The 14,131-nt window shown below is 42.6% G+C and overlaps 1 protein-coding gene across 8 annotated transcripts in view; it reads left to right on the top strand.

Moving 5' to 3' along the window:
* The window catches only part of MFSD6 (major facilitator superfamily domain containing 6), a 49,027-nt gene extending 35,592 nt beyond the window's left edge, over positions 1-13,435 (top strand). For all 8 annotated transcript variants that reach the window (XM_080399913.1, XM_080399915.1, XM_080399912.1 and 5 more), the window contains 4 exons: positions 5,584-5,745; positions 6,321-6,419; positions 8,554-8,834; positions 11,239-13,435. In XM_080399913.1, the coding sequence (XP_080256039.1) occupies positions 5,584-5,745; positions 6,321-6,419; positions 8,554-8,834; positions 11,239-11,421 (725 nt within the window). In that variant the 3' untranslated portion in view covers positions 11,422-13,435. The remainder of the gene's footprint in view (positions 1-5,583; positions 5,746-6,320; positions 6,420-8,553; positions 8,835-11,238) is intronic.
* The last annotated feature ends 696 nt before the right edge of the window (positions 13,436-14,131 follow it).

The following is a 14,131-nucleotide window of genomic DNA, read 5'->3' as shown; positions in this document are numbered from 1 at the left end:
TAAATAAAAATCTGGTATTTCTCTAATTTTTGTTGACCGCAAATATCCCCAGTTAATAAAGCATAACTCTTGATCTTGGGAAATATTTGATGTTAAAAGGGTGGGTTTGCATTTGGTTGTGCACAGTTCTGTGTTTACTCAAACAGAACTGTGTGAGACCAACACACCCTTTAACTAAACAAAGAAACAGAAGCATGAGCTGGGTACACACCTGCTGCAAATCCTGTTTGGTGGTAAACCTGAACTTCATTGAATGCAAAAGATTGTAGTTCTTGAAAGGATGCCATAAAAAAAAAAAACAAACCAAAACAAACCCAAAAAAACCCAACAACAACAAAAAACCCAAAACCAAAACCCCAACAACAACAACAAAAAAAACCCACCAAAACCCATAGTCTGGGTCATTCTGTTGCTGTTAAAGTATTTTGTAGTTTCACAGTGGTATTCTTCAATCAATACTTTTAGACTACAGAACTATTTTTTCGTAACAGCTAGAGAAGAATTTCTTTCAGTGGCTTTGCACTAATAAAGATCCTTTAATTTAATTAGAAGGACAGAGGTGGTCTGGAAAAGTAATTTGAGCCCTGTTTTGAGTCCTGTTATCGAAGTCTGTAAGACCTTCATTGCAATGTTAAATTATTCTAATTTAAATTTTACATTTTTCTTATGTCTTTGTAGTGGGTACCACTTCTCAAAACCACGAAAAATCTCAACTGTTTTACTTTCTGTTTCTTCAGTATTTGAAGAATACTGAAGTATTTGGGTTTTTAAGCTTGCAAGAGAAAGGTTAACTTAAATGCAAAAAATGTTTTCCTGCCTTTAAAAATAGTTGTGCCATCTTAGTTAAAGCCAGTATTTTGGATTTATACAATACTATGTAGAAAACTTTCCACAGATTGTACTTATGAATTTTATTCTTCCATGTGCAGCATAATTTGAATTTGCATTAACTTTTTCTACTATACTTACAGAAATCTTTGTAAGGTAGATTTTAACTTGAGTTACAAAATGCCATTGGAGATCACTGTGTTGATCTCCACATACGTGTAGAAAGGGATCTGTTTGTGACCTGGCCCCTGGCCTGCCTGCTGACAAAAGAAGTTTATTGTATTAAAGCTGCCACAACAGCATGCTGCTGAATTTGTTATTAAAAAAAACCCGAACCACAACTATTGAACTGATACTTCATCATTCATACCAAGTGTTAAAACATGAAAATGTTACAAAGAACCTGGAGAACGTGTAAGTGTCCTGCCTGCTTAAATGTCGGGGGGGGGGACAAACGATGAATACAGAGCTTTGGGTGTTGCCTTGTAGGTAATCCTGTTTTAAAGATACCCCGGTTCAAAATGCCGGGGAAAGCCCCAAACGTGTGTCTCAGTAATACAGCCATGAGTTTGTGCCTGGAAGCGTGCTGTAGTCACGGCTGAGAAAGAAGTTTCTTTTACTTTGAATCTTGGTTTTTATTCTGCTGAAATTTCGGTATGAATTGCATAGTACGTAGGTTTGCCTTTACAGCAGGACTGCGAGGGAGCTGTTGTGCTGGGGTTTTTTCTGTGGTACAATCTTGCGTATTTGAGATTTAAAGAAGAAACTAAGGACCTTCAAACTAATACTTCCCCTTAAATTTATCTACCAGACTTTATCTATATCTAGCCACTGCTGAATCATGTACACCTCGGTTAATCATGCTGTTTGCAGTTATTATAGTCAGCAAACAAGAAGGTTAAAACCAAAACAAATACAACTCCCCCACCCCCCTGCCCTCTTTGTGTTCTACATGCACTTTTCGGCCTGCATGGAACGTCGTTGATGAGTGCCTGTGAAGTCCAGAGGTACACTGTACGTGTGGCTAATTACTGCCATGACATTTGTTACATCCCAGCAATCTCATTCAGCGTGCCTGAATGCGAGATCAAGTTTATCTTTTTGGAAGTATTTACTCTCCTCCCTTTTATTCTTTTCCCCTCCTTGCTCTTACCAGTTTTAATCTCTTCTGGATTCATTACTTCTTTTGCAGCGGTTATCAAATCCTGTTTCTTTGGGCTCTGCTTTCTTTCCTATATATCTGCCCAACCTGTCGGTAGGGGTAAGAGGTGACACCTTAATGAAATCTGGTGAGGTGGAAGCCCTTATTTTTGTTCAGTGAGTTTCTTGACAGAGGGAGGTAAAGAGTTGTAGCAGCTTTGCATATGTAAGGATTAGAAGTATTTGAAAACAACAACAACAAAAAAAAAGATTAGATTGTGCAGAACATCTGGGTACAGTGTGGGTCACGCAACTGCATCAGGTTGATAGGTCTTTTAAATCCCTTGGTGAAGTCCTGCTTATAATTGTACATTACTCTTTTCCCAGGAAGCTGTCAAATTCTATTTAAATTCCAGTTCCATCAGCTGAAGGAGTTTTAAGGTTAACAACAATTTCAGCTGACTTTTGTAAGGAATTTATTTTTCTTTTTAGTGTGTTTCCGCAGTAGAAGGATGATGCCCATGTGTTGTGCTGAAGGGCATGGGGAAATTTCTGGAAGGTGACTCTGCAAACTGCATCTATTAATTGTAATAAGAACCATGCTGAGTTTCAGTTGCTGCCTGTAACTGGGATGGGGAGGACTCTTCAAGTGCATTGCAGTCTCAAAGGAGTAAATGAGGAGATTTAAACTCGCCTCTTAATTGAGAGTTTTGAATCCATATGCTGTCTTGACTGGCACATGCAATGTATGAAAATACGAGTTTAGGCTGAATCTTTAATAACTGAAAATTTCAAGGCGTTCTCATAGGCAAACACATCTCCTGTGTGTGTACATGCCGTCAGCCCACGAACACGCAGGCAGTCTTGTTGATTTTGCACTTAGCAGATGAAGTTTTGGTAGGTAGGTTAGCTGCAACTTACCGTACCGATGCGCTGATCTACATGCTCCGGTAGCAGCTGTGTTAGCTAGTAACAGCTAACAGCTCTGGAAACACCAGTTTGCGTAAATTTTCCAAATGACAAAACAATACTGATCACCTTTATTATATATTATATAATATATTATATAAAATCGGCTATTTTTACTGGGCAGTTGTCCAGCAAGCTCCAAAACAAGTACTGCCCTAAGAAGTGACTCCTGCCGATGCTTCAGCAGCGCAGTTATGCCTAGAGAGCAAAAAGCTTGGGTGTCTAACAGGCAGTGATTAGGATATGTCTCTCCTGAAACAAATTTGGCTCCCCAGATCTTCAGCTCTTGGTGTATATGTAAATTAACCTAAGTTTGCTAAACATTATTATTCTAAGCATAACACTAGGGTTGTTAACGGTTGTGGGAACTCTAGTCCAGATGGTGAAATGGTGGTTAGTGGTTTTAGCAAATAATGTCACAATATCTATATATTGTGAACAACTTGTGGTTAGCAGTAATCCAGACCAGACAACATATAAATGTTATAAAAGCTCTTCCAAATAGTCACTGTTGTATAAATAATAAATCACATATAGTAATGTACACATACTAAAAAATAATAAAATAAAAAATCTGCTGCCTTTAATGGCAAGTGAAATAAGCTGGTTTAAAGGTATGGATTTGTTTGCAGAGGAGCTGGGAACACTCTGTCCTTGCTGGATTGCTTAGTAAAGGTGAAAACATCCAAGAACCTGTTTGTTAAGTTATGGCCTTTTGTTTTTGAACAAATACAGTGGTATTGTGCTTCACGGTTCAAATAATTTATGATGTGTTTTTGATTTGCCTGGCTTTAAAACTTGACTTAATATTTAATAGCTTATAAACCAGAATGTTTTACATTAATTGATATCCTTTGTAAAACAAAAACACATCATCTATATCAGATTAGCTTTGGTATGCTATTGGGACAGTTCTTGGTTGCTATTTTCAACGCATACATGGGTATGCATTAAAGAAAATGTAGTCATTCAGCGAGTTTTAAAATTCTGAGCATTTTGTATGAAAAATATGGGAGTTTTAAAGCCTCAAACTGTAAATGGTAAGGGAAACTATGCCCATCCTAATGTAAACTTCCTATTTTTCAGCAAGGTGACATACTAGTACCAAAACCAGCTATGTAGATATAGTGTATATATATGTTTATATATAATATGTGTGTGTATATATATGTATATATATAATGTATAAAGTTGGCCTTTAAACCCGAGGCTTGAGAAATTGTTATTTAGATTTGGACTGAAATTGAACTGTACAGCCTGGTGGACATCTAACATGTCTGTACCTGAGCTGTATCAATTTCATACAGAGCTATTTATCATTTTACACTTCAGCAAAACCCACGTTATTCTGTGAGTATTTACAAAATCATGCATTTTCTTGCTTGCATGAGTCTTCAGCCTAAATGCCTCAGCAAGTACCGAGTGTCCAACTGTTCCTTAATAAGTCAAGCACAGAGGACAGAAACATGTTGACTGAATCATCAGCTGTGCCAACGTTTTTTAAAAACCGAGGCAGTAGAGCTTAGGCACTGGTGAGCTGCGATGACTATTTTTAATACCAATCAAATAAGAAAAATACATTCCCACTCAATCCGAGGGTGGCAAAATAGTTTAGGCTTATTTAATGTGCGCTGAGCTACAAAAACTGTTTTGTTTTTCCAGCTTCTCCACAACCTTGCCTTTTCCTGTCCGGTTCTTCCCCACTCCACAAAAAAACCCCACCGGGCAGGTGCTCGGAGGGCTCCTCCTGCAGCTGGTTCTGTGTGCGGGTGGTCACCCGCTGCCTCTCCCCCTAGCCACCCTTCTTGGGCGGCAGGAAAAACCACTCGTGACCCTGAATCGACAAGGCACATGCCAGGAAGAGACGTCCTAAGGCTCCGCAGGGGGGCTGGGGCTGCGGTGGATAGGTGGCCGTGACAGCAGCGAGGGCCTTGGCCACGCGTGGTCCCCGGGGCGGGTGGGATGCACGGGATGCAGGCATGGCAGGAGGGAGGGCACGCTGCCTCTGCCTCCCACGGTGGGCGTGAAAAGTGGCAGCTCTGACCTGCCCTGAGGAGCTGACGTGCTCTTCCCACCATTCAGCCTAAATGCGGTGTGTTGGTGTGGAGTTCAGGAGGAGTTTGCTTGGGGGCGGGTTTGGGGTGGAGGGAGAAGGGCCGGGGGGGATTCACTCTTGGCTCTGAAATAGCGTGGGTATCTCTGATACCCTCTGCAGTTATGACCTTGGCACTGCCGTCGTGGCAGCACGGGGACTGCCGGGAGGCATCGATGCTTGAACTGGCTCCAGCTTACGGCGTCAGGACTGCATTTTGAAGGGCCCCGGGTGCTCTTGAAGGGATGAGGAATCTGGGAGAGAGACTTCTAAGGCACTTTATTCAGGCTTCCTGGGGACTGCGTCTCGAGAGAAGGGAGGTCACCTTACAGGGAGAAAGAGCCATTGACGGACGCTGCGGAGGAAGGAGTCGTCATGTCTCCCTGTGGCTGGGTTGCCAGTTATCCCATTACCAAAAGCTGGTTTGTACCTCACAGAGGTTTGTCAGCGAAGGGATTTTGCTGTTTTTCTCCAGCTGACGAGCGCGGTTGCTCTGACGTTGCCTTTGTGTGCTCTGTGGACCCTGTACTCCTCACGATGTCTCCTCTCTCTAGGTGTCACGCATGCGGCTATATGGGCGGCTTGTATTTCGTACCTGAGTGCAGCAGTGCCTCCGGAGCTGAGAACGTCAGCCCAGGGAATCCTGCAGGGTCTCCACTTGGGTCTGGGCAGAGGATGCGGGGCGATGGTTGGAGGGGTTTTGGTCAATTACTTCGGTAAGCAAAAATGGTATTGAAGATTTTTGTTGCATTTATCGAAGTTCTGGTTTTATTGAACTCCCAGCTTTGAACTTGTTTATGCTTAAGGTATTGTTACGTTCTAAAGAGTAATGCACTTTGTATAAGTCATGGAATCGTAGAACTGCTGAGGCTGGGAGGGAGCTTGGGAGATCTCCGGTCCGGGCTGCTGATCACAGCAAGATCAGCACTGAAGTCAGAGCAGGTTGCTTATGGCTTTGTCCTGTCAGCATCACAGATTGATTAAATATGTTGTGCCTAGATATTTTTAGTATTGTGTGAGCAAATCTTCAACCTGATCTGTAAGTAAGATGAATGAATCCATTATGAGAGAATAGGTTGATACCATGCAGCCTTTTGATGAACAAACGATAATCTAATTACTTGGTTAAAAATCCTTTGCAAAGCCTATTGAAGAACCGTTGGGGGAGGAAAATGTAATGAAACAAGCCTAATAAGCGTCTGCATGGGACAATCATACCCAAGGAGTGCATAATGCTGACTCATTAAGTAAGTAGATTCTCAATTAAAAAATTTAAAAAATCTCATTACAGGTCCTGCTGCCACATTCAGAGGAATAGGAATGGCTTGTTTAGTGATTCTTCTTCTATTTGCACTGATCCAGTGGCTGTTAGTTCCTGGTGAAGAAGAAGGTAAATACTCGTGTCACTGAGACACTACAAAACTCGAGCTAGTGAAAAAAGATATCTCTGAAGCTGCTTCCTGCAGCTTTAATATGGTGTGTTCGGTGTCTTTACTCAGATTTTGACAAAGCAAAACACTTGTTTTCAAGTGGGAAGTTTTTTTCTGAGCGATGATAGATACTGGAGTGGCATGCTGCTGCTGTGAGGAGGGCAGCATCGAGTTGTTGGACGTTGATTAGAGGAAATCGTGACATACTTTACTACCTGTATGTCCTCTCAGTTCTGGGAATCCTTTACATATCTTAACAGCTTCAGTGAGTCATTTCAGTTGCATCAGTTCTTTAAGGTCACCTTGACCCACTGGGTGCTCTCATATTCTGCCAGGAATTGTGGAGTTGGCTTCAGAGGGCACACACTTTTACAGCTGCCTCGGTTCTGTTCTGGCACCTGAGAAATCTCCCCCCAGGTGGAACTTGAACTTCTTCATCTCCCCCATTATTAATGTAAAGGCTAACCAGAAATGAAATAGTGCAAAACCTTAGCATGAACCTAGTTCTGACAAAGACAACAAAACTGTGGCAAATTCTGAAAAGTCAGGAATTTTTGAGCTGCTTTTTACCCAACTGTTACTTTCCAATGTGAGCTTGGAGTATGAAATGAGGGTTAGTTTTCTTTACCTGGAATATTCAATGAAATGTCCTTGACTAGTTATCAAGTTGCCTGTACTGAAGCGTTCAAATATTTATTTTGCTAGAATTTTCCTCACCTCTGTTCAAATGCTAATGGCAAAACGTGGAAAGTTGAAGAGGATATTTGCTGCTTAAGTTTGTCATCAACTTTCAGTTAATTACACGTGAACCTACAAAATAATAGTTTGTTGTTAGCGGCCTTAATCTATTTGGTTTGTTTCAGTCTTTGTTTTTCATTTAATACACGTTACCCATCTTAACAGTGTGTATCTTGATTTTAAGCGTGGCAGTAATTAGGTTGCTTTCAACCCGGCCGGTTGGATGAGTAAAAACTAAGCATGTGGTCAAGTGTGCACAGGATTAATCTCTTTGTTTCTTTACTGCTAGGGAACACCCAGCCATAGCTTAAAATAACCAGTGCTAAGAGTCTGGAAACAAAATACGATTTTAGGATTTTGAAAAAAAGATCTTTTTTTCTAATTGGTAAAATACTTCTACTCAGAAAAAAAATATGTTCTCAGAATTTACAGGATGTCTTAGGTGCAGGCTCATAGAGAACGTACAGCCATTACTTAAATTATCCAGTAGTTTCTAACAATCTGTTTAATTACTTTTTATATATAAATACTCTGGCTCTTGAAGATTGTGAGAGGCACATTGTGTTGGGTCATGACAGCCATTTTATGGATGATATTTCAGGACAGCTGTGAAGACTATTTCAGATAATCAGAAGGCCTTAGATGGAAAGGTCCTCTGGGAGGATTTCTTCCTTTACCTGAAAATCTGCGACAGATATTTTGTCTCCTCCAGCGTGTCACTGACCTTGTTCTTTTCTCACTAACTGCATAACTCCGTAGTAACTACGGAGGGATGGTTTGTTTCTTAAGTAAAAAAAGTGAAGATGTAGAACAGCTTTTTGAAGTTAGATCAGTAGGTTTAGAAATGTTAAGGTCAGAAAAACAGCTGTCCTGATGATGTGGGCCATGGGACTTCACCGAATGGTTCCTGTTTTGTTTAGTTACGAGTGTGAGGGAGTTGTAAGATGCAGGCTTTGTACAGAGAAGTTTGCTACAAGTCTAAAAGGCTTTCAGTTTGCACAGAACGTGGAAAGTACTTCTTCCGTGTAACATGAAAATGCGAATTTGTAAGAGCTAGCTGGGAACAAATGGATGGTTTCATACTCATTAGCTGCTCCTGTTTATGCAGCCATCTAAAATGCCTCACTGCAGCTGCAGAACAGCCTTGCTTCTAAGGCAGCATCCATGTCACCTTTCCCTAGCTGGGTTGCGGCGTGTCTTGCTCCTGGCTGTTGGTGCCACTGTTCTGCTCTCAGTACACTGGTAACCATATGACAAAAGCAAGAAACACTTGGTGTTCATTGTCCGCCTCACTTATTTTTATTTTTTTTTTAAGCTCATTGGCTTTATCACTGATTACTTTGTTTTAAACTTCAGAAAAGACAATGCTGGCGGAAAGGATCCCAGTGCCTTCCAGTCCCGTTCCCATAGCAACTATTGACCTGGTACAACAGCAATCAGAAGATATAATGCCTCGGACTGAGCCCAGACTCCCTCTGAAGAAAACTAAACACCAAGAAGAGCAAGAGGATGTGAACAAGCCTGCCTGGGGCATCAGCTCGTCTCCTTGGGTCACCTTAGCTTACGCTGTCTACCAGATAAAAGAGATGGTTAAACTATCCAAAACCAATCCAGCTCCCGAGAATCAGCCTTTGCAGGTAATCTTCTAATGTACAGGAAGTTCTTATATATTTGTTAGATGTTTTAAAACCTTTATAGCTGTTTAAATCTGTTAGTACCTGGCAGGTATTCTCTGTCAGCTTGTAATAAATTTGGAGTTGTGACACAATAGTTGAAAATACTGCATGAATTAGAGTTTTCTTCTATGTGTAGTACAGCAGGAATAACTATTTTTGCAAGTTTTCCTCCCTGAAGATGGGAGGAGCGGGAGAGGTATAGAAGGAGACTGTTTTACAGGCTTGGATACCTCTGAATTTCTTTAAGTTTACACTTGTTTTCATGTTAGTTGGAACACGCAGGTTTTGCATTTTGCAAAATTTACAAGGTGATAATTGAACATGAAGATGCACAACTGCTTAACAGAGTGTAAAATGACACTTACTTAGTTTTGCTTCCTTGGGTGATGCTGTCAAGTGTCTGCATGGTTGCAGAAATAGGTGTTCCAGACAACTGTTAAAATTAAGTCAATCTTTTTTTTTTTTTTAATCTGGAGTTACACCAGATTGGAACCATTCTGTGATTTAAAATATCTGATTGCTGGTGCTTACTTTACACCATTTCCCCTCTGTCCAGCCTCCTCCCAAAATACCTTCTAATAGCTTCATTGGTGGTTGGGTGGGCTTGGATCTAGGAACTATCGTCTCGTGACGTGCCTTTCAGAACGGAGCTGAAGCGCAGTGCTTAGGCAAAGCAGGGAAACGCTGTGAATGCAAGTGTTAGAACAGCGTATTTAGTGCTGACACCACTGTGTTTACCTGCCTGGGAGGAGTGGGTGAGGTTCCTTCTTATTCACCCAGCAGGAGTAAACACAAAAATGCTTTTTCCACAACTGCTGTCTTTAGAAATGGGTGACTTGGGATATGAGTGTGAATCAGCAGAGCAGCGTAGGAATTTCACCTGGACAGCGATCTCCTGCCTTTCTTACTTGTCTTTATTCTTGAAAATATATGACAGGCATATCGTCTTTAGGTTGGTTGGGTTTTGTTTGCTTTTGAACTTCCCCGAGTCAAAGAACATGTCTTTTATAGTGACACTGAGGATATCACAGGGTCTCTGACATCAAAGTAATTTGTCCAGACAAACCGCTCTGTTTCCCGTTGGCAGATGTCCTCAGGGCTGTGTAAGCTTAGTGTAAGCTGCCCCGGTAAATCGGAGAAAAGCAGCTGCACGCAATGAACATGGCAAGAAAAGTGTTCTGCACTTGTGGGGTGTCTGAGGGGGGGGGTTGTCCGACACTGCTGGACACCACCCAGCTGCTTCACTGAGAACTGTGAAGAGGCCAGAAAGGCTTTTGTGCCTGTTCTCTGTGGCACGTGATCTCTTCATCATTCTTTCCTTCCTAAGACTAAAAGTAAAACTAAGGTGCTGATTTGAAAGTAGTTCTTGTTGATGTGCCAAAATTTGATGTGCCCCATTGCAGTATTTTCTTCATCATCTGTATTCTCCAAAAGCTCTTACTCCTGTTCCAGTGCCCTGAAAGGACAAACCTGCTCCAACACATCTCAGGTTTTGTGCTCAGTCATTTATTTTATGTTGGTGATGCTAAAACACTGAAATTGGAAAAAGGCTGCCCAACTCTCTTATTAAATTTGTTAAATAGCCTCCTGAAAAGGAAAATTGATCATTGGGAAGGAGGGTCAATGCACAGAAAATGAAATTAGTGACAAAAATTACACCTTCTTCTTTCATTAAGAATTAGCTACTGCTTGCTTGTACTCCTTCAGGCAAAGGGACCTACTTGCCGTAGTCCCTGTTCTTCAGCGCGAACCAGCTAGTCATGGATGGTGTGCCACCTCCTGACCTGAAATGTGCCGGTGTGAAGGCTGGCTGGCTGAACCAGGGGGAGTGTAACGGTGTTTACATGTGCTCCTGTGATCCTTAGTGTGAGCAGACTGGTGGACTCACCCATCAGTACTGCCAAAGTTCTGTCATTCAGAAAGCCTGAGCAGTGTTTTGGGGGGACGGGGGCGGGGGGGACGAACTATGGAAGAAAGCTGTATTTAAGGAGCATGATAAAAATGTTATAGAGTTGTTTGGTCAAAAGACTGATCTTGTCTGAACACTTTGAAGTCTAGTTAATCGTGTTTTTTTTTTTCCCTTGAAACACAAAAAGTTTGTTTTTTGCATGCTTCTTGGGAAAGTGCAGTTAGGAAAAGAGATGGAAGGTAAGCTACTGTCTGCTTGCTATTAGTGTCATCTGGATTTACATGTACTACTTTTGCTTTGCTTCTTTAAGTTTGATTTGTTATGTTGCGGGCATTCAAAGTAAGTGCTTTGTGGATTTCCAGAAGTGCCTGAATGCATCTGGGGGTGTACCACTGGGGATAGTGTCGTGAGTGTTTGTACTTACTTTTTGCATGCAATCCTTTCCCCTCTTTTTAGAAAATCAATGAGAATTGCAGTGCTTCATCAGCCAGCTCAGCAAGACAACCCCAAAATCCGACAGATTCTGGGCAGTCCAGAAATTGTTCAGCACCAACACCTACAGCAACATCAGATTCCCAAGTAGCTGGTGGCCGCGTTGTGTCAGATCATGATGCTCAGCCTGCTGCTGCAGGGCCCTGAGATGCGCTCATCTTATCAAATCCAGTGCATGGAATTCTGCTTCTCACCTGGGAAACGCTGGAGTAGGAGCTCAAAAGTAGGACTTCCTTCATCTTAACGATCATAATGTGATGCAGTGCAAGCTTTTAACTATATAAAGAGTATTCATATGACTACACAGAGCCACATGAGCAGGGAAGCCAAAAGTTCGGGATTCTTGAGGGAATTGATGTGGCCAGATCTAGCGGTAGGAAGAATTCTTGGCTGCTTTGCTAAAGCTGAGTCAAGTGCTATGAGATTCCTCTGCAATCTGTAGAAGGGAGTTCACTCCTCGCTTGTTGAGGCACAGAGTGTCTGGCTTCATTGGGTAATTTTCTTTGAATTTGTTCCCAAGACAAAAAGAAAAGACTTTTTAGGAGAGAAACCTGAGTTTCCCTGCATAGTCTGTTAGAAAATATCAGACCCAATAAACATAGGAACAGCATGAAAACTGTAAAGATTTCTCAGAGAGTAGCTTTAGGAAGCGTATCTTCATATTACAGTGATGGAGTAAGTGAACTGCACACGTATTCAAAGAATATGTTTTTGAAGCTAACGTTATCTTGTTTGAGATAAAGGTCTACTTCTGCCAAGCAAAGATTTTTGAACTGGCGTTTTAGTGAAATGGAAAAGTGGGAGGAAGGCTTCTGAAGAAGTTAACCTCTGCGCTTGCAGCCCTCCAGTTGGGCATAGGTTGTGTGCGTTTGGGTAATTTAGGTTTGATGCTGTACTGAGATGAGAATCTTTGGTCAGGGTTGCACAGCCTGAGACTGATCAAGGGTTTCGGTGGACACGCTTTTTTTTTTGTTGTTATTATTTCGTCATCTATACAATGGTTTATTTAATGCAGTGTAGTTACTGTGGTTATTTATTAAGAAAACAGTAAGCTTTAAGTGCCTAGGGAAGGTGGGGGTACGGAGGAATTGCCTAAAAATCTTAGTGATTAGGTTTATGGGGGCAAAGTCGTCGATGCAGAAATCAAGCAGAGTGAGAGTTTCTCAGGAGGAAGCAAACATAACTAAATTGCAGCACGTTTAGGAAATTACTTTGCCCAATGCCAAGACACTGGAAGACCCTGTGTTACGTTTTGTTACGCTTTTCAATATTAACTGCAGCCAGCTCGCATGCTGGTGCACAGTGACGATTGCTGCTGGAGGGAAATCCTGGGGCTCAGGGAGGACTCGGGGGGGTTCAGTCAGGACAGCGTTTTGGCCCGTTTGCTTACATGAACAGCTTGTTCCTGGGAGATCCGGAGCACTCAGCTTCTATGGGACCGAGTATTGCTTGGCCCTCCTCAAAGGCAGAGGTGTGCGATGCGTCGGGCCTTCCGCGGGGAAGGCGCGCGGTGGGACGGTACAGCGACCCAGGGGCAAGCCCCAGAGGAGCACGGGCTTAGGGGAGAGGGGGTGGCAGCAGCTGAGGAGGACAGGGGGCGCGCAGGTTAACCCGCTTTGGCATCCAGCTAGCTTGACTGAAGGGGTGGCTGTGCTTTAGCTGTGCTTTTAGAGCAACCCATGTTCCGGTGGTGCCTGGGACCAACACCATAGACAATAACGAGAAACATCGATGACTAGCCACTAGTTACTTTTTTTGCACTTGAACTTAAATGTACTGTACTCACGTAAATCCTCATGACTCGTCTAAGTGTCCTTTAAAATCAGAGATGTATTTATTGTATGTTTGTATAACTTGGGGGAGAACCGAAGGCTGAACAGGTGACGGGAAGGAAGGAGGCTAAAAACCATCTCGAGGCAAACCACCCATCTGTGGAGCTCACGCCGGACGGCGTTACCTCGGCTGCTGCTGCATAGCGCCTGGATTGTGAGGTGAAGAGCTTGTACACTGTGTTTACACTTCAGAATTGTGTGTTTGAGATGCCTGCTCTTTTTGGAAATGTATAGTCATTCTGTGTTGCGAATTGGACATGTACACCTGGGTTTTGATATTTGTGAAACTGTAAAAACTGTGGTAAGAAATATAAAATATCCGTAATGTATTTAATAGTATCGATCTGAGCTCTTATTACATTTGCTGGTATTACAGTGCCAGCAGTGAACATAATCACCTGAACTGAAAATAATTCCGCAATGATGACCTTTTGCTAGGTTCACTGGAGGGTGGTGAACCTAGAGCCTGGGAGCTACTCTTGCACGGCGTTAAAATCCCTTTCGTGATAAATTGTGGCCGTAGGCGCAAATTCCTTTCTGTGGGGTGAGGGGGATGCAGGCCAGCGTGCATCATAAACAGGCTGGTAGGCAAGTGTGCAGGACGTGGTGAGTGGAGGCCAAAACCGGGTTACATTTGTCACCCGGCAGCTCTGAGGTAGAGGCTGCCAAGCGCATGCCACGTCGGCTCACGTGGAAATACTTCCGATATCCATTTGATTAACAAAATACGTTTGCACTACTGCACCTGCCCTATACAGCAGCACGTTTGTCTGGAATTTATCGTTCTCTTAGGTGTAGGACAGCTAAATTTTTACCGTTTGATCCCTTTAACTTGTATGCATACAAAAGCGACGACAGGGAGAGGGTTTTGTGGTGCTGTTTGGATGTAACCGCCAGGCCTCACCTGTCCCCTTAGGAATTTGGCTTTGTGGTGGTTTGGATCTGTCGTGAGTGGAGAGTGGGAGCAGCAGGTTCCTTCAGGGAGATGGATCAGGGTGGAGGCGACACTCCAGTTTTGGAGCAAC

Source organism: Falco punctatus (genome assembly GCF_963210335.1).
Source record: "Falco punctatus genome assembly, chromosome: 8".
In the NCBI taxonomy this organism is placed as follows: domain Eukaryota; kingdom Metazoa; phylum Chordata; class Aves; order Falconiformes; family Falconidae; genus Falco; species Falco punctatus.
This window is presented reverse-complemented; position numbering and strand designations above follow the sequence as displayed.